This window comes from Oryx dammah, unplaced genomic scaffold (assembly GCF_014754425.2).
Source record: "Oryx dammah isolate SB20612 unplaced genomic scaffold, SCBI_Odam_1.1 HiC_scaffold_28, whole genome shotgun sequence".
In the NCBI taxonomy this organism is placed as follows: Eukaryota; Metazoa; Chordata; class Mammalia; order Artiodactyla; family Bovidae; genus Oryx; species Oryx dammah.
Genome location: NW_024070212.1, coordinates 29,337,672 through 29,359,285, shown reverse-complemented (window position 1 = coordinate 29,359,285; position 21,614 = coordinate 29,337,672). Strand labels below are relative to the sequence as shown.

Below are 21,614 nucleotides of genomic sequence, written 5' to 3'. Positions count from 1 at the left end.
TAAATAACTTCTGAACTGATTTTGTAGTTTATATTCTCTATCATGAATGACTAGTGAAGTCTCTACTCTTTTAGCATAATGGTTAGTTAGTGACTTGATAGAGATTGCCCTAAACCCCTGAAATCAAAAACAAAACAAAAAACAAGTCTTTGCAGATGGGTTCTGTGTGTGTTTATGGAGGCATGCCTTCAACATTCAGTCAGGCAGTTTACAACTCTACCTTAGCTTTCACTTTCTGTTTGTGCAGAACCTGAAAGTTGGACAGACATGAGAGCTTAGGGCCTTAAGTCTTTTCTGAGCAAGTGCCCAAACTTGGGCATCTGTGTAGCTGCTGAGATTCCTAGGAATATGTGGAAGCTTTTAAAAACCTTTATTTCTCAGTTTCTCATTCCACAGTCTTTCCTCCCAAGCTTTCTAGTTTGTCTATTGTTTGCCTGTTGTTACCCCTTGCTCCTGGCAGCAAGCCCTAATACATTTGCCGTTAAATATTTTCAACAAATGCCAGCCCACTCACCCCACTAACTGCACTCCCACCCCTAGTATAGCTGTGTCAGTGCTGGGAGAGTTTCAAATTAACCAAAGTAAAAAAGGCAAGCCCTTAGAGCTGGTCCTTCATGGGTTCATCAGACCAATCAGACCATTTTAGACCACAGTTTTTTGAGAATATGATCCAGTCTGCTTCCTTTGATAGACAGAATTATACCCAGAAGGGTGACTGTTGTCTTCAAGGCTACCACTGAGCTAGGGGGTGGAGGATGGGGTTCAGTTCAGTTCAGTTACTCAGTCGTGTCCGACTCTTTGAGACCCCATGAATCACAGCACACCAGGCCTCCCTGTCCATCACCAACTCCCAGAGTTCACTCAGACTCCTGTCCATTGAGTCAGTGATGCCATCCAGCCATCTCATCCTCTGTCGTCCCCTTCTCCTCCTGCCCCCAATCCCTCCCAGCATCAGAGTCTTTTCCGATGAGTCAACTCTTTGCATGAGGTGGCCAAAGTACTGGAGTTTCAGCTTTAGCATCATTCCTTCCAAAGAAATCCCAGGGCTGATCTCCTTTAGAATGGTCTGGTTGGATCTCCTTGCAGTCCAAGGGACTCTCAAGAGTCTTCTCCAACACCACAGTTCAAATGCATCAATTCTTTGGCGCTCAGCCTTCTTCACAGTCCAACTCTCACAACCATACATGACCACAGGAAAAACCATAGCCTTGACTAGACGGACCTTAGTCGGCAAAGTAATGTCTCTGCTTTTGAATATGCTATCTAGGTTGGTCATAACTTTTCTTCCAAGGAGTAAGTGTCTTTTAATTTCATGGCTGCAGTCACAATCTACAGTGATTTTGGAGCCCCAAAAAATAAAGTCTGACACTGTTTCTACTGTTTCTCCATCAATTTGCCATGAAGTGATGGGACCAGATGCCATGATCTTCATTTTCTGAATGTTGAGCTTTAAGCCAACTTTTTGACTCTCCACTTAAGTTAAAGACATCAAAAATAAATAAATAAATAAGGATCTCTTAAAGAAATTCAGTTATTTGTTAAAATTGATTAAGCGTTCTCCAGGTTGCAATAAACTTTTGATTAGTTTTCAGAGTCTCAATAAACTTGATTGACTACTTGTTGAGTTCCCTACACTGACATTTCTGTTCTACCTTGGGTAAGTCTTCTTAATAAGGATTAACATATCTGTAGTACGGGAGAAAGGACGAGTATGGGGACAATGCTAAATTCACATTATTCAGGAGGCATTCCTTGATAATCCCAACTAGGCCCATTTTTTACTCTTGGCATTTATTTAATATTAGATCAATATTTATTGATCTGTCTTATTTAAATATTAAGTTCACTTATACTTTTTAAAATATAAAGTTGATAAAAGGAACTTTAAAAAAATAAATGCTGCTAACATTAAAAATAATAAGGTTAGAGCCATGTTTTTCTTATTTTGTATTCCCTTCCCAATCCTCCAATCCTACTAGCAACTACAGGTCTTAGGACTGAATGAATGCTTTCAGTGAATGATATAAATGAAAAACAAAATTTAAATGGGTGGCATAAGTATTTTAGTACTCTATCAACTATTATCATCAACTAGATCAGTATTCTCCTTTTTGGAAAATATTTCTACATAATTTCTATTCAAAAGCATAGAAGATAAGTTTACAATTTCAGAAGCAAAAAACAAATGTCAATGAACACTGCAAATTTTGTCCCTAGTATGCAAAAAGAGAAATGGGACTATTAATGACTCCAAATGTCTTAGGGATAGAAAAAAGGAAACAAAATCATTTGCCTGGGTTTCCTTCAAAACAAACTTATTTTCCATATATTATATTTCAAACTTACTCATTGTTTAATTCTAAAGCTTGATAGGCTGCTTTGATTCGAGCTGGAGGATTCCTTTCTCTCCATGCCTTCTGCATAACTGTAGGAAAAACATTTCAAAAAGTAGATGAGATGCAAACATAAATTATCGTATGCAAAGCATACAAAGAATGATTTAGAAGAATAAACAAAGATTTAAATAACATGTTCTTAAACATAAACAACAAACTGGGGTGATGGCTCACATTAACCTTATGAAAAGTTTACACTAAATTTGAAAGCTTCACATAATAGAAATTAATTTCTCTGATTTATATGAATAATAACATAGGTGGTACTCAATCAAGTTAACTATATCATTATTATACATGAACATTTATATATCTAAATGTATATTAAAATTGACATCAGATTATAATTAATGAAATATTCTTGTTCTTTTATCCTTTTGGAAAGGTTCTATGGAACTGCTAAAAATACACAAAAATTTTAAAAACCAAAGTTTTTATCTAATCAAAGATTCAGTCCACAAAGAACGCTTGAATTTGTATTTTATATTAAAGGGAGAAAATGAATTAATTTAGGATATAGTACATTTATGGAAAATATGAGTCTCTACTAAGAGTCAAGAAAAGCCTGAATTAGGATCTCTCTGGAATAACAATATTAGTTTTGTTATCATTTACTATACCAAATTGAAAATTTCACATTAAGCAAAGTTTCTTTAAAATTAAACAAACAAATAAACAAAGAAGATCTATGAAACTATTTGGTCTATTTCAAGTTTGATAAGAAAAATAGAGAATCTATGAATGTTGCTTTTGGAAGGAAACCTACAACTGTCCAGAAAGAATAATGTGGAAAACGTTTGAGTTTTCCTTTGGAAACAAAATATTAGTCTTGGCTTAGAAAAGGAGACAATATATTCTACTTGTGTAACAAAAATACATTTCTCATATCAAATATGTCACTAGCTAGCTGAACTGAACTTGACAAACTGATGCAAGTCAGCACCCATATGATAATAACCAGGCAAAGAATAGCATTTTGCTTATTAAAATATTACCTAAAAATCAAATATAAGACTTAACTTGCCATTTTTAATGATGAGGCTCTGTTCCATAAGTTACATAATATTTTCAGGTCCAATTTTGACACTGAATTTTTTATTAACAATTTAAATGGTTACCTGGTACTCTAGCATATTAAGTATACATAGTAATTTATTTAACCAGTTCTCTTCTGATGGATAATTTTTTGCTAATATAAAAATACTATGATAACCATCTTTTAACATCTGTCTTTGTATACCTGGCCAAATATTTCATTTTTAGAAGTGGAATGGTTAAAAATATATGCATCTTTTAAAAGACTTTGGATATATATTCCCAAATTCCTCTCAATGAGATTGTATTAATTCACATTTTTTCAGGCAGTGCAGGAGAGTGACTATTTCCCCACTTCCTTAATAACACTGAGTAGTGTCAATCTTTGCTAATTTAATACATGAAAACTATCTCAGTTTCATTTGTATTTCTTCTATTTCTAGTAAAGCCATCTAATCTACCATTAAGCATTTATTTTTTGTTATTCATATGTTTTCAAATGCTCTATCCAGCCTTATTATCCCTCACAACCAATGCAATTCTAAGCTAAAGAGAAACGGGAAATGAAGAGGAAGGAAAATATTTACTTCCCTCTAAAACAAGGTTTAGAAATCATTTAGTATTCAACGGTTGATTTAGTACTTAACTGCTAATTTATTATAGTCTTCAAAAGTTCTGAATTGTGTTAAGAATTTGTGATATGCTTAAGAAATAACACAAGCAGTTAACAATTTAATCAAATTTATCTATTTTTCAAGTTAAATACTATTCTAATATGCTAACAAGCAGAAGGGACTAACTACCATTCAATCTAAGACCAGAGTCAGAAATAGAAATGCTTTGAGACCTTGCAGAACTAAAAGCACATGCACTGTCTAAAAGAGAGAATCACAGGTCAGGTCTAACTGATTACTGCCAAGTGAAAACAAGAGTCCATATTTTCCAACTTAAAATTGTAAATCTGGAGTTTAACGTTAAATAGCCTCTTGATTATGTCTGTTCACTACCTAAATAAATCAATAGAGTAAGAACAAAAATCTACTAAGTTAGTAATTACTAATGACAACAGTCCGTCTAGTCCAGTGGTCATGTATGGATGTGAGAGTTGGACTGTGAAGAAAGCTGAGCACCAAAGAATTGATGCTTTTGAACTGTGGTGTTGGAGCACACTCTTGAGAGTCCCTTGGACCGCAAGGAGATCCAACCAGACCATTCTAAAGGAGATCAGCCCTGGGTTTTCATTGGAAGGACTGATGCTGAAGCTGAAACTCCAATACTTTGGCCACCTCATGCGAAGAGTTGACTCACTGGAAAAGACTGATGTTGGGAGGGATTGGGGGCAGGAGAAGAAGGGGATGACAGAGGATGAGATGGCTGGCTGGCATCACCGACTCGATGGACATGAATTTGAGTGAACTCCGGGAGTTGGTGATGGACAGGGAGGCCTGGCGTGCTGCGATTCACAGGGTCGCAAAGAGTCGGACACGACTGAGCGACTGAACTGAACTGACAACAGTCAAGAGAAATTTCTCACATAGCACATACAGACACATTTTTCTTTTTTTAATATAAAACTATAGACATAAATCATTATATTTATATGAGTATCTGTAAAGATCAATATGGAACCAGTAGTCCATTTCTGGATCACCATTCATGGATAAAGTCTAGTTCAGTCTTTAATGGGGATTTTTCATACCTCTAGAAGTACTACATAAAACTTTGCAATGACCAAAATGGGACACATAATTTTAAGAGAATCAACCTCTAAAGCTTCAACTTTATATGACTCTTTCCTGTGTCTGATCTAACTGAAGAATGTTCCTCTGATTAGTCTATGTGTTACGCTGGTTTCTCTTTCCTACCCAACAAAGGCTCCTTGCCTCACCCTGCTCCTTTAAAGATATATTACCTATTCCTACTTCATAAAAGAAAAGCTTACTTTTCACCCATCCTGAATCTTTCCAAGGTGCATTGCCCTAGAGTGTAAAAATGTACAGGTGCCTCAGGAACTAGTTTGGATTTTAGAGCAACTGTTTTTAATCAAGAAACCTATAATAGAGATTTGTGCCATTCACTTATTTAACAGGGAAGCTCAGTATTAGAAATACAAGGGGCTACCCTCATGGCTCAGCTGGTAAAGAACCCACCTGCCAATGCAGAAATCGAGTACTCTGGCTGCTGGAAGTTCTGAATTCAAGTGTATTGTAGAGTGGGGAGGGAGTAATAATTTTTACCAGTTCCATTTATCAGCACCCTTTCTCCTCTTACTATCAAGCATGCCCTGTCCCTAAGCGAAGGTTCTCTCATAGTAAGGCAAAGAAAGCATTAGTAAGGGATAATAAAGGCAGTGGAATCTTGTTTTGGCCAAGTGATAAACTCAAGGCAAGGCTCCAAGACTTACCTATATTTTCATCTTAGAATCTGAATTCAGAAGAGAGATGGTTGTCATAGGGATGAATGCTAACATGTCTATTTGAATTTAAAAAATTAAGTCAGACTTCTGTGTCAGAAACTATGTCTGATTTGGTTGACAGGAATGACAATGAGAACTCATCCAGCCAAATAAGTTATATGGAGGACCTTTTTCAAAGCTGAAAGAGCCAAATATGTAGCTCTACGAATTTGACAATAATATGAAGTATAAGATTCCATTTAGAAACTTACATTTTTAACAAAAAAATTACACAAAACTGTTCAGGACTGGGGGAAACCGAGACTCTTAGAGGGCACAAACAAAATCTTGTGTGCACCAGAACCCAAGGGAAAGGAGCACTGACCTCACAAGGCTGAGCCAGACGTGCCTGTCAGTGTTTGAGAGTCTCCTGCAGAGGCATAGGTCAGAAGTGGCCTACTGAGGGGATGGGGCATTGGCAGCAGCAGCCCTGGGAGGTGTGTGTTGGCATAAGTCCTTTTTGAAGGTTGCCAGTAGCTAACTGTGGCTCAGATCATCAGCTCCTTACTGAAAAATTCAGGCTTAAATTGAAGAAAATAGGGAAACCATTAGGCCATTCAGGTTATGATTAGACAGTGCTCAGTTGTGTCTGACTCTTTGCTACCTCATAGACTATAGTCTTCCAGGCTCCTCTGTCCATGGGATCTTCCAGGTAATGGACTGGATTGCCATTTCCTTCTCTACCTGGATCTTCCCAACCCTGGTGTCAAACCCAGGTCTCCTGTGTCTACTGCATTGCAGATGGATTCTTTACCTCTGAGCCACAGGGGAAGCCCCAGCGAAAGTGATAGAGTCAAGGGATTAGATCTGGTAGACAAGAGTACCTGAAGAACTACGGACAGAGGTTCATAACACTGTACAGGACATAGTGACCAAAACCAACCCCAAGAAAAAGAAATGCAAAAGAAGAGAAGTGGAAAGAGAAAGGAAAAGAGAAAAGGAAGTGGAAAAGTAGAAAAGAGAAAAAGAAAGATATATCCAACTGAATGCAGAGTTCCAGAGAATAGCAAGGAGAGATGAGAAAGCCTTAAGTAAACAATGCAAAGAAATAGAGGAATATAATAGGATAGGAAAGACTAAAGATCTTTTCATGAAAATTAGAGATAGCAAGGGAACATTTCATGCAAAGATAAGTACAATAAAAGGCAGAAGAGATAAAGAAGAAGTGGCAAGATCTTAATGACCCAGATAACCACGATGGTGTGGTCACTCACCTAGAACCAGACATTCTGGAGTGTGAAAGTGCCAACTCACTGGAAAAGACCCTGAAGCTGGGAAAGATTCATGGCAAGAAGAGAAGGGGGCAACAAAGAATAAAACGGTTGGACAGCATCACTGACTCAATGGATGTAGTTTGAACAAACTCCAGAAGATAGTAAAGGACGGGGAAGCCTGGCATGGTGCAGTTCATGGGGTCACAAAGAGTCGGACATGACTTAGCAACTGAACAACATAAAGTGATTGGGAAGATTAAATTAGTATCTTTATATAAATTGCTTAGAACAGTGCTTCATATATAATTATTATACAATTGTTAGCTATTATTAATGAAATTGCTTAAGACATCTGCAACATCAAAGCGATTCAATCACTTATATTTCCATCAAAGAATAAATATTAATATTTACAGTATATAAGGATTCAAAGATAACAAGTATAGTCTCTTATTTCCAAAGTTTCACACATTATTAGGGAGGACAAACATTAAAGCAACATCATAATATTAACAAGTAAGTGTTCACAGTTGAATAAACTAACTAAAATTATTTTACTGAGGTTTGGACCAAGTACTGTTGAACTGCAGAGAAGATCAGAGAAGGCTTCCCAAAGAATAAGACTTTTAATTTTGACCGATAAAAGTAGAAGCATAGATAAGGTGGAAGAGGGCAAAATAGTTGTGATAAAGATCGCTGTCAATCAGTCGGACACGATTCAGCAACAAAATAACAACTTTAAGCCAAATATTTAAGAGTCTCCATACTCACTTCTACAGAAAAGATTAGAGAGAACTAAACTCAGACACTTCTATGATATTCCACAACTTTACAATGTTTCTCTGAATTATGACTGGAATAAAATATACCCAATTTTTCTCTGCATGCTGTGCCCCAATGTTTAACTCTGCCTCACTCTTTTTTTTTTAATGTATGATTTCAGGTGTTAATTTCCCCAACCAAAACTGGGTACACTATTCTCTCCATAAACAATTGTTGGATTTGATCTGAAAGGTTTTTTAAGTTGTAAAAGAAGCAACTAAATTAATTTGTATAAAATAATTTAAATTCTGTATAAGACAAAAGAGTATAATAATAACCTAATTTACAACCATAATTAGTTTCAACTTATTCTGGGTTTCTTATCAATGATACAAACAACTCCAAGCCAAATAACTCTGTATAATAAATTACACTAAAAAACTGTGAAAATAATTTTAATGACTACTATTTACCCCAAGAACAGATATGACGCATACCTGTATCTGAAGGACGTAAAAAGTCTGTGTCACAGGTGAAAAAGGTCTGATGGTCCTGAGCTGACAAATTCATGTCATAGTAAGTAAGTGGCTCTTTACCAGTCACCCAAGTGTATCTTTACCAAAACACAAGAAAATATGAGAGAGCATCAATCAGCTACGACAGACACTACTTAAAATTCAAAAATTACTACTACAAATTTTATTTAAGGACATTTCAAAAGCTTATTGTAATCAATAAAACAAAAGAGATAACCCACACAAACTACTTAGAGTACAATAATACAACATCTAAAACCAAAAGGGAAAGGGCTAGATTATTCAACAAACAGTGCTTCAAAATTGAATCTGAATGGATAAAACAATTTGACTGAAACATACACCTCATTAAGTATACTTAAATTCTCAGTGAATTAGAATTAAATATGAAAAGTAAAACTACAAAGAAGCTAGAAGAAAACACCCTAAAACCCTCAGGAATTAATAGCAGATAACAACCTGGCTAATAAATTAAAATAACTGATTTTTACTTTTCACCTACAAAATTGGCAAATCTATGTCATCAAGAGTGAAGTGGGATATTGATTCACACATATTCCTGTTATAAATTGGTATATACATTTCTCTTCCCAGAAATCAATTATATAGTATCAAGAGTCTTAGCACCACAACTACTGAAGCCTGCATGCCTAGAGCCTATGCCCCACAACAAGAGAAGCTACAGCAATGAACAGCCTGTGCACCTCAAGGAAGAGTAGCCCCCACTGGCCACAATTAGCCTGGACACATTTATGAAGACTAGCATAACCAAAATTTAATTATTTAATTAGTTTTAAAAGAGGCTTAAAAATATTCACACCTAGTTACAGGATGGGCAAATGGAATTCCATTTTACCACTCTACTTTTATTTTTGAAAATTTTCAACATTAAAAGAAGAAAAAATTCAAAGGGAAGAAAAAAAACTGTACACACCTTTTGATTCAGTAATCCTAGTGCTACAAATCAACCCTAAGAAAATAATCATATATGTGAAAAAATATTGGAGAGGGGAGCAGTGGGTAAGTTATATATGGTACCTCTACAATAAGATATAGTACAACTGTTAAAATTCATGTTTTGAAGAAATTCTGTGGGAAATTCACATATGGTAAATTTCATATATTATGATGCTCAAGTTTTGTTTCTATATATGCATATATAGAAGAGAGTCTGGATGGAAACACTAATAGCAGTTGTCTCTTCAAGGTAGAAAAAGGTGATTTTTTTTTACTTTCTTTCTATATACATCTCTTTATTTTCCAACTTTCTATGAATAGGTATATATTTTTCAATCAGAAAAGGTATTTTAAAAGCACATTATATATACATGATCAAAGATTTTTTAAGTTATTTAATAAGTTGTCTTGCTATTTAAAGTTTTTAGCTATTTTGTGAGAAATTATCATGAAGAAAAAAGAAAAAGCAAGTACTTGTTCACTTAGCAAAGTTTGGTACACATTCTAAAATCATAAAAAAATTTAACAATCTATATTAATCCCAAATGATCTGAAGCAGTTAAAAAATACATGTATAGTATCAATAACTTAGGGCTTCCCTGGTGATTCAGCGGTAAAGAATCCACTTGTAGTGCAGTACGTGGATTCAATCCCTGGGTCAGGAAGATCCCCTGGAGAAGGAAATGGCAACCCAGTCCAGTATTCTTCCCTGGAAAATCTCAGGGATAGAGGAGCCTGGCGGGCTACAGTCCATGGGGTCACAAAAATCAGACACAACTTAGCAACTACAAAACAAAACAACAAATCAGTAATCTAAATTAGAAGCAAATTTTAAAATACTCAATAAAGTAAAACAAGGATTGGGCCATAAAATGGCCCACAGCAAAGAGCTCTATAAATTTGCTAAAGATGGGCTATAATACCAGTCTAAGGAGTGCATCAAGGCTGCATATTGTCACCCTGCTTATTTAACTTATATGCAGAGTATATCATGAGAAACACTGGACTGGAAGAAACACAAGCTGGAATCAAGACTGCCCAGAGAAATATCAACAACCTCACATATGCAGATGACACCACCCTTATGGCAGAAAGGGAAGAGGAACTAAAAAGCCTCTTGATGAAAGTCAAAGTGGAGAGTGAAAAAGTTGGCTTAAAGCTCAATATTCAGAAAACAAAGATCATGGCACCCGGTCCCATCACTTCATGGGAAATAGATGGGGAAACAGTGGAAACAGTGTCAGACTTTATTTTGGGGGGCTCCAAAATCACTGCAGATGGTGATTGCAGCCATGAAATTAAAAGACGCTTACTCCTTGGAAGAAAAGTTATGACCAACCTAGATAGCATATTCAAAAGCAGAGACATTACTTTGCTGACTAAGGTCCGTCTAGTCAAGGCTATGGTTTTTTTTGTGGTCATCTATGGATGTGAGAGTTGGACTGTGAAGAAGGCTGGGCGCCGAAGAATTGATGCATTTGAACTGGTGTTGGAGAAGACTCTTGAGAGTCCCTTGGATTGCAAGGAGATCCAACCAGTCCATTCTAAAGGAGATCAGCCCTGGGATTTCTTTGGAAGGAATGATGCTGAAGCTGAAACTCCAGTACTTTGGCCACCTCATGCGAAGAGTTGACTCATTGGAAAAGACTCTGATGCTGGGAGGGATTGGGGGAAGGAGGAGAAGGGGACGACAGAGGATGAGATGGCTGGATGGCACCACTGACTCGATAGATGTGAATCTGAGTGAACTCCGGGAGTTGGTGATGGACAGGGAGGCCTGGCGTGCTGCCATTCATGGGGTCGCAAATAGTCGGACACGACTGAGCAACTGAACTGAAATGAAGCTTCCCAGAACCACACAATAATTACCAATGCATTTTAGACTTTCACATTAAGACAAACTAATCATTCAAAAAGAAGCATTAAGAGTTCCTTATCCTGGGTTTCCCTGGTGGCTCGCTGGTCAAGAATCCGCCTGCCAACGCAGGCATGGGTTCAATCCCTGATCCGGGAAGATCCCGCAGGCTGCAGAGCAATAAAGCCTGTGCACCACAACAGTTGAGCCTTTGTTCTAGATCCCAGGAACCACAGCTACTGAGCCCATGTGCCACAATTACTGAAGCTTGTGCGCCTAGAGCCTGTGTTCCACAAGAGAAGCCATGACAATGAGAAGCCAGCACAGCACAACTAGAGAAAAGCCCATGTAGCAACAAAGACCCAGCACAGCCAAAAATAAACAAATAAGTAAAATTATAAAAATAGTTCCTTATACTAAGATAAGAAATTTCTCTTTAAGATTTTCATGAAGTAGATACTATAAGATAACAAGAATAACAGCCTAAAAGCTTTTTAATAAACCCAGTGAGAAGTTCAAGGACCTGTTTCTTGCAAAATCCCTTAATATAGGCTAATTGCATCTATCAGAAAAGGCTAGCTTTGACTTCCCAGGATGTGACTGTCCTACACTATCAAGTACTTATGCACAGGGGTTACTGCTTAATCATTTTGCATCCCCATCATTTTGTACAATGTCCACATACAGTAGACATAAACTATTCCCTATTCAATGAATTAAATGACATACCCCATTCTATCCCCAGGTAAAACATAGCCCCTTTCAAACAAATAAAGTTATCTTTTGTCATAAGTTTCACAAGTTTTCTCATTTAGAGTAAAAACCAGAAGAGCAATGGACACAATAGTGTAGCCAGGGAATGGCAATATAAAATACAATATAAAAATAGCATACCCTGTACTGTTGCACAAATGAAATTTATATTCACATTCAGATTCATATCTTCTAGTAAACTGTCAAATAACTGTCAAATTTGAAATTGAGCACATATGCACAGGAATATGCTGACATTTATAATTTTTATTAACCTCATGAATTCTTTGAAAAGGCTTTCTGTCATAAACCAAGGACCAAATGTACACTTATTATATATCACAAACATGGCTTGAAGCAATGTTTCTCATGATAAAAGGAAACATATTCAAGATGCAGAAAATTAAACTCTGGGCTAATCATTTTACCTTATTATATATCCATAACTCCAACTAGAAGAGCTGATATATCTGTAAAAATAAATGTTTCCATAATACATTTACTCTAAAACCAATGCCATAATTATACTGAAAGCAAAATGTAATACCTCCTATATTCTGCTCCTCTGAAAAGATTTAGAGGATTTCTCCATACTTTACATTCTAAAAAAAACAAAGAGAAAAAGGGGGGAATTAACACAGTTTAACGTAGTTAAATACTAATTTAGCCAACATGGTAAGCACAGTGCTGACCACGTATAACACAAAGAAGAATAAGGCATGGATCATCCCTGCTGTCACACGGCATGTAATCAAATCTAGTTATTCCCTTATTTCTGCCTCTGTGACCTGTGGTCCACAATTCAAGTACAGCACTTACCATATTACAAAGTGACTGTTTGGTTTACAGTTTCTCCCTTTAAAATATAAGCTTTTAAAACTTTGCTCATTTTTGCATTTCTAAAACCTACCACAGAATCTGAACTAACTTGTTTAACTGAATTACATGTGGCATGAGAATCAGTTATGTAAAGTATCACCTAAACTGTGTGAAAAGTGCTATGGTAGAGAGCTGTTTTGGTCTAAGAATAAAAAGGAAGTGATTAAGTTTGCTCTGGAGAAATAACAGGAGACTTTAGAAAGGAGGTGACAGTTAAACTTGTTTTTGTTGTTGTTTAGTCATTCGATGGACATGAGTCTGAGCAAGCTTCGGGAGCTGGTGATGGACAGGGAAGTCTGGCGTGCTGCAGTCCATGGGGTTGTAAAGAGTCAGATATGACTGAGCGGCTGAACTGAACTTAGTCACTAGGTCATGTCTGACTCCTTGCAACCTCATGGACTGCAGTGTGCCAGGCTTTAAACTTGAACCACTGTAAAAAATGAGTAGATTGTTGCCAGATGAAGAACATTCTAAGCAGAAGTAGTGTTAGAAAATCACACAGCATAGTTCAATTAGAGTACATGGTGGAAGATTAAAGTACACAGTAGAAGGTGAGAGGGCTTCTGTGATGGCTCAGATGGTAAAGAACCTGCCTGCGATGTGGGAGACCTGAGTTCAATCTCTGGTTTGGGAAGATGCCCTGGAGAATGGAAAGCCAACCCACTTCGGTATTCTTGCCTGGAGAATTCCAGGGACAGAGAAGCCTGGCAGGCTATAGTCTATGGGTTGTAAAGAGTCGGAGATGACTGAGTAACACCTAAGAAGGTGAGGAGAGATGTAAATGAGGCTACAGAACAGACTGGGGGAAACTGATGAAGGAGCTTATATTATTCTTAGTAAGAAGCCATCAAATGTTTATAAACAGAAAGATAACAAATATCAGGTCTTTGTTTAGATCAGTACTTGTCAAAGTACCATTCATGGAACTACAAAGTAACAACACATTTCATAATAAATGAGAAGGCATTATTTGCCTTTTTAACTTTTTGAGTGAGTGAAGTCACTTAGTCATGTCCGACTCTTTGCAACCCCATGGACTGTAGCCTACCAGGCTCCTCCGTCCATGGGATTTTCCAGGCAAGAATATTGGAGTGGCTTGTCATTTCCTTCTCCAGAAGATCTTCCTGACCCAGGGATTGAACCCAGGTGTCCCTCATTGTACGTAGATGCTTTACCGTCTGAGCCACCCTGAGAGCAAGGGCGTCCTTAAGTTTTGTGCCCCAAGCATCTGACTTGCCTCACACTAGTGCAAGTCCTGCAAAGTTGGGCTGATGGTACAAAATCAATGGTTTGTAAAACCGCTGGTTTTTTTTTTTTTTTTTTAACTGCTGGTATTTTAAACTAGTAGTCATTGGATTCTTCACCCCTAATCTAGTAAACAGGCAAACAAATATGAAAGTTGTCTTCAATATAAGCAACTGTTTTTTGAGCTGAACTAACTTTTTTTTTCTGTGGAGTATCACTTTTATCTGAAAGAATCACCAAGAGACAACTTTATGATTATTCAGATAAATACCTGGCAGACATTTTTCTCAATGGTGAACAAAGTAGGTCTGCCAAATTCAAGGAAGAAAAAACAGTACTTGCTGCTGCTGATAAAATTTGAACTTTCAAGTACATATTAGAATTTTGAAAAACTTATATTAGTTACCATGAACTTGACAATTTCCCAATACTTACAGGCTTTTCTGTGAAATTAGTGGTGATATTAATAAATCTCATTTTAAAAAACTAACAATGTATCAATATTTGGAAGACATACATAACTCAGTGAATGAGTATTTTCTAAATAAACAATGAAAGACCCATTCAAAATGGGACACCAAGGGATTTTAATGTAACAGAACATGAAGAGTTAATTGGTATAGCATCAGATTCCATATTGCAACTAAACTTTAAAAAAGTATCTCTCAGTAAATTTTGCTGTTGTATTAAAAAAGAATATCCACAACTTTCTGAAAAGGTTATTAAACTATTCTTCCCTTTTCCAACTATGCATCTGTGTGAAAACAGATTTTGTTCATAGATGTCAACCAGAACATTTCGCAACAGGCAATGCCAGAAGCAGATATGAGAATAAGCTATTTTTTTAAATTAAGCTAGATAATAAAGAGATTTAAATGAATGTAAAGCAATCGTAGTCTTCTGATTAAAATTTCCTATTTGGGGAAATATAATTATTTTTCATGATATGTGTATTAGCTCAGGCTACGATAACTAAATACCATAGATTGGATATAGTTATATTAGAGGTTAGAGCTTCAACACATGAATTTGAGGTGGGAGAGAGAAACAGTTCAGTTCATAGAAATATGTTAACATGCAATGGGTTTCTGTTATTTTTAAAATAATTAATAAATATTGTTAAAATTTGTTTCAATTTCTAATATGGTAAATAGTGGGCATATAATCACTATTTAAACAAAAGCTCTGTGAGGTACTCAATCATTTTGAAGAGTATAAAGATTCCTGGATCTAAAAAGTTTGAGAACCACTTTCTTATAGTAAGGGGAGAGAATGTGCTAAAAGGAGAAGTATCATAGGCAAGGAAACTAGTTAGGATGCACAGCAATAATCCAGGAAAGAGATATTTAAGGCCCAGATATAGGGCAATGAATGCTGAACTAAAAGATAGAACAGAGTCAAGGTAATTTTTGAGGGGAAAACAATGAGGGTCAATAGTCTGGAGGAGGAAGGGGAAATAAAAGAGATATTATCTAAAACAATTCAAAGGTTTCTCTTATGGAAATTAATAGATTTTAGGATTACGGAGAGTATCTATAGAAAGAAAATTAGCAGCTTTACTTTGGACTGTAAGCTTAGGATTGCTGAGGGCCATCAAAGGTGAAGATTTCTAGCAGAGTTAGAAATGTGGGTCTAGAATATAAAAGAGATCTTGAGGGCAGAAATTTAAAATTGGCTCTCCCAATATATATGTCTATGGAAGACAATATTATAGAATAAGATGCAGATACCCAGGGAGAAAAAGTGGAACCAAAGAACTTTGACTCAGTCTCATAATAGGATGTAAGATTGTATAATGCATTATTGTTATAATTATTTACAACCGGACCATGAGCTTCCTTATGACAGATCTATGTCATATTCATTTTAACATGCCTTATTCTTGAGAGCCTGTTTGGAGGTTCTAGCAGGGCAGTGCAGCTACTCGTATATCCTTGACCAAAGACCAGTCCTCCTCTCTTGGGGATGGTCGTACTCTTCCACAGAGCGCACAGCTTTGGGAGGGATGCACATGGAGCAGTGAGGGAGGAAGGGGACACCTGCCTAGCCAGCCAGATAAGCCGAATCAACCCTGGCAATCAACAGGGTGACAGATGTCACAACCAGATCACCCTCACATCCAATATGCCTTATTCTTAAAGAGTTCTATAATTATTTTATGAAAGGGGAGAAAGGAGAAGAGGAAAGAAAATTACCATTGTTCCTCCCCGTACTTCCTGAATGGCTGTCAACCCCATCCCTACTAATCCTGGTCAACTCCCACTCACGCTTTATGGCTCAATTTAAATGGTTCTTTCTCAGAGAACTTCCCTGACCACACATAAAAAGTGCCATCAATTTCACTCAGGTAGTATTTTTCTACTAAACTAATATAAATTTCATGTTTAGTTTACTGAACAAATGAAACATTATGGCATTCTATAGAATTAACGCATTTGTATTGTTACCATATGATTATAACCTATACCAAATGAAAGTGAAAGTGAAGTTACTCAGTCCTGTCCAACTTTTTGAGACCCCATGGACTGTAGCCTACCAGGCTCCTCTGTCCATGGGATTTTCATACCAAATGAAAGGAACAATAATCCAAAAATGTCACTTCTATTTGGCTTCAAAGATTTTACTTTCCTAATTGTATAATTACTAGATACATATAGAAGAATGGTCTACAATTAAGTATGACAACAGAATATTCATACATTGATAACAGATTTTGATGTCTTTGTAAATATACTGACAAGAAAAAATATTTTTCCTAACTTTGCTCTCTTGGCAGAGATGGCTAATTGTCGCTGTTCTCTCCTTTATCAGTAATAAGATCCTCTTATCACCTGGGCACATGTACATTGAGAAAATGATTACAATTTCTAACCTCCCTTACAGCTAGTTCTAGCCATTTGATGAAGATCTGATCAGTAGAAAGTAAGTCAAAATAGTATGTAATGCTTCTGGGAAGTATCCTTGGCTGCTGTGGGGCAAGTGTCTTTCTCCTGGCCTGTTCTCCTTTCTGCTGACTAGAATGTGGACATAATGGCTGAAGCCAGAGCGACTGTCTGGAAACACAAGGAAAAACTGCACAGGAGATGGCAGGCTAATAAAACAGAAGGAGTCAAAAAAAATAGAAGGAGTCTAGGTCTCTGATGATCATTGCTCTCCGTATCAGCCATTAAACCTATATTTAAAGGACAGACAAACTTCTATTGTTAAATGTTTTCTATCTGCCACGTCGAACACAATCTTAACTATACAGCTCTGAAAACACATTTCATTTCACCTGACAAATTCTGCCTGCTGGTTTCGCTCTCTCTGTTGTTGGAAGGAGAACCTGGCTCTGAAATGCTGCTTTCTGTTCCTCCCATCAATGGTCGCAAATGGCTTACAGAAACTTGCTCAATAAAAGATGTGCCATGTTTATGAAAGTACCACCATTCAAATATCTGTGACAAAGAGAAAACATCTTTCATTTAAAACAGAACTGATCAGCAGATATGAGCTCAAGTCAAAACATTCTCTCAAGACATTCCTGTTTAATTCAGTCTTTTAAATGTACTTTCCTTTCAAAAAACAAGCCAAACACAAGATTCCCTGATAACACATACCAAGCTGAGGTAAAATGCCTTTTTATAGCTTTGTCATAAAATTCAGACAAGCTTAGGCAACACTAGAAGAAATATGTCTGTAAATAAAGCATTTAAAAAACAATAAGTGTCTAAACTATTAATGTTATGTTACAATGTCATTTTAGTCTATCTGTAGCACAACTAAAAGAAAAATAATTTTGAAGCAATTAGTATGATGTGCTTCGGAGGAGATGGCACTCCACTCCAGTGCTCTTGCCTGGAAAACCCCATGGAAGGAGGAGCCTGGTAGGCTGCGGTCCCTGGGGTCGCAAAGAGTCCGACACGACTGAGCGACTTCCTTTCACTTTTCACTTTCATGCATTGGAGGAGGAAATGGCAACCCACTCCAGTGTTCTTGCCTGGAGAATCCCAGGGACGGGGGAGCCTGTTGGGCTGCCGTCTATGGGGTCGCACAGAGTCGGACACAACTGAAGTGACTCAGCAGCAGCAGCAGCAGTATGATGTGCTTAACCACTAGGATTAGAATGCCCACAGTAACTCCCAGTTCAGCTATATTTTAGCTGTGTGTTTTGTGTAAGTCACTTAAATTCTCAGAGCCTCAATGTCGTATCGAGCAAATGTGGTTGACAAGAATTAGAAGTTCTTCTGAACAATAAAATACTAATCCAGTATTTGGCAATACTATTAATGTAGGTTAAGAGTCAGGTTGCTTTCCATACTGAACTACTTAAAAATCAGGGTATTCCTTTCTTTCTGTTTCCACAGTTTATCACCATTATAAGAGGAAATCGAAAGCAGCTCTCTGTGTTGAATTAGCAGAGTGTTTCATATTTGGATATTCCAGCCTTTTCAACTCCCTTTGCTGGCTTCTTTGGGTGTGAGCTTAAATGACATGTCCAAAGGCAATTTTTCCTGATTCCACAGAATGGAAAACTATTTTATGCACTCCCATAGGCTCTTTTTTTCTTTTCAGAGTAATCTTTGTACTCATAATAACTAAACAACTGGCTTTGCTGCTATTCTTCAAGCTCCCAAGCACACAACCTCTTCAGGTAGAAATAACACAGCACAACTAGCTTCCTCATTTCAGGTGGTAAAAGAAATTATAAATAAACTTTGCTAATAAAAACTCATCAATATTTCAAGGGTAATGACACAGTTCAGCCTTTAATATGTTACTTGAATTCCTAATTTTTATAAATTTAAAACTCTGATTTGAAAAAAGTAACAAATTTTAAAAACTGTTTTACATATTATATGTTATGAATCAATATTTTATATATATGTGTGTGTGTGTGTGTCTAAGTTTTCTCCCCTCCTTATAAATGAGAAAATTAGGACTCAATTCATGTTACTTGCCCAAATGGCAGAGTCAAGACTCAAAACTACATATGCTGGTTCCAAGATCAGTGCTTTTTCCACTATATCAGCTGTTTAAATATAGTTTATCTCCTTTATTTAAATTTTTATCAGTTCAGTTCAGTCGCTCAGTCGTGTCCCACTCTTTGCGACCCCATGGACTGCAGCATGCTAGGCCTCCCTGTCCCTCACAAACTTCCAGGGTTTCCTCAAACTCATGTACATTGAGTCGGTGATATTATGCAATCATCTCATCCTCTGTCATCCCCTTCTCCTCCCGCCTTCAATCTTTCCCAGCATCAGGGTCTTTTCAAATGAGTCAGTTCTTTCCATCAGGTGGCCAAAGTATTGGAGTTTCAGCTTCAACATCAGTCCTTCCAATGAATATTCAGGACTGATTTCTTTTAGGATGGACTGGTTAGATCTCCTTGCAGTCTATTCTATGGCAAAATATGCTAAATTATGAAAGGTTTCATCCAGAATTCAACAATATTTTTTAAGTCAAGAGAAAAGTCTCTTTTTCATCTGGCATTTCTCTTTAACAAAATGGTAAAGTGTCCCTATAGGAAAAAAAAAGACAAACCTCCAATACAAATGCTATTATTTTTACATTTCTACTATAGTTACAGAGCACCACCTAGAGATGAGAAAAAATTCAGAAAAATTTCATTCACCATGCATGCCATAATACTTCCTAAGATTTTTATCTGTAGCAGTATTTTTCCAAAGTTGATACTAGGAAACACTAGCTCCTAAGGATATTAATAAAGATTACAAAATTTTTAAAAATTGTTTTAAATTAAAAATGATAGCATGGTTAAATAAAGCAAGAGTAAACTGAATTAAACAGGTTTTTGTGTAACTTCTTAGAATAACATGGCCAAAATTCATCAAGTGCTACTATGTTGTTGCAAGTTTTCACATACATTATCTCATTTAATCCTCCTAACTGTGAAACTGATACTATTTTTTTTTTTTTGCCAAGTCAGGCAGCTCATGGGATCTTAAGGTTCTGGACCAGGGATCCAACCTGGCCTTCAGCAGTCAAACCAGGGAGCCCTAAACCAATGGACCATAAGGGAATTCCCAAATTGATACTATTATAATCCCCAATGTACAGATGAGGAAATTGGAGCTTTAGAAAAGTTAATTAACTTGCTTGAAGTCACACAACTAAAGTGATGGTTAGTTTAGTTTCCAAACTCTACTCTTAAGCACTCTAGAGAGAGAAAACACTCTAGGCAGGTAGACTATAAGCCCAATTCAAGACACATAAATTTTTAGTCTGCTCAATGTTGTCAACATTAAAGTACTGGAAGACTTAAGATAAAAACTTTACATCCAGGTTTTCTTGAAATCATTTGAAAAAGCTGAAAGTTCTAGTAATACGGTCTGCAAATCTACATGGCAACAATTATCTTTAGCCTTTTCTAGAAGGAACATAGCCTTTTCTAGAAGGAACATGTACTGTCCAGATTATCGAGTCTTCAAAGTAAATAAAAATTTTATTCTTTACACTCTGCCCATTTTACTCATTTTTGTTTCTAAGCCAAGCTTATGAGCATTTAGTTGGGGAATTCACCTCCCGCTACACTCCCCACAACATACAGTCTTTTGTATACAAATGAATACTACCAATCTCTAAAAGTAGAGAGGAAGTTTCAGTGTTTTTTAAAATGTTTTCACATTTTAAGAATGCTAATCTATAAGTATTTATAATTATTATAACCATTTAAAGAGATTTGATTTTTAGATAAACACCAAAGCATGAAGGAAATGGCAACTACTTACAAATATTAGTCCTGATATCAGAGAAGATGTCCCTGTAAGTGCCACATAGAATTTGGGTGTCAATGAATTTAAAAATACTGTCACTGCCAAAAAAAAAAAAAAATCAAAGTTTAAAAGTATTGAAGTTACAAATATGTAGGTGTCTTTATGAGTGGAGGAACATAAGTAGATTAATATCTAGTATGAGATTCATTTGAAAAAGTTGTAATTTTTTAAAAAGCTACTTTGCATTCTCATTGTATATCTTAAAAATGTCTTCACACATGTAAGGAGATCATTTAGCTTGCTGTTGAGAATAAAACCAAGAACATCATAATTTAGACAAGAACTTTTGCAGTTCCACCACATATATTACAAAGGAGGATTAAAACTATTTTCTAATTATTTTGGTGAGATCCAAATCAGTGTTTCAAATTAGAGGGAAGGAAATAGTGTAGTATTTGACAGGTCACCTAGAGAGGCAAAATAGCCCAAAGAGAACAGCACACTAAATGGTTCCTATATCTGATTCACTGAAAACCTGGACCAGACTCTTCACTTCAAATAACAGTCTCATAAATACTTTGGGTTTTAGAAAGAAATAAAAATCAAGTCACTGACTCTCAGCTGAATGGCATATCTAATTAATATTTTTTTTAAAAGATAACTCAATGAGTAACATTTCACTGAGCGTACAAACCACTAGTAAGCACTTCATTAACCTGTAACAGAAACACCAAATTCGCTTTTTCAAACAGTCTAGGAAGGTCAATTTATCTAGCTTGTTTTAGAGTGTTAGTTGTATATAGATTTACAT

General features: G+C 36.4%; 1 protein-coding gene across 9 annotated transcripts in view; it reads right to left on the bottom strand.

The window, feature by feature from the left end:
• The window catches only part of ST7L (suppression of tumorigenicity 7 like), an 81,783-nt gene that overhangs the window by 58,292 nt on the left and 1,877 nt on the right, over nt 1-21,614 (bottom strand). For 6 of the 9 annotated variants that reach the window (XM_040231040.1, XM_040231037.1, XM_040231035.1 and 3 more), the window contains exons 2-6: nt 20,819-20,901; nt 17,362-17,524; nt 12,511-12,565; nt 8,360-8,475; nt 2,347-2,425 (exon numbers count right to left, since the gene is read on the bottom strand). In XM_040231040.1, coding sequence (XP_040086974.1) covers nt 2,347-2,425; nt 8,360-8,475; nt 12,511-12,565; nt 17,362-17,446 — 335 coding nt within the window. In that variant the 5' untranslated portion in view covers nt 17,447-17,524; nt 20,819-20,901. Of the gene's footprint in view, nt 1-2,346; nt 2,426-8,359; nt 8,476-12,510; nt 12,566-17,361; nt 17,525-20,818; nt 20,902-21,614 lie in introns of those variants that run through there. The other 3 variants (XM_040231036.1, XM_040231042.1, XM_040231043.1) reach the window with 3 other exon arrangements.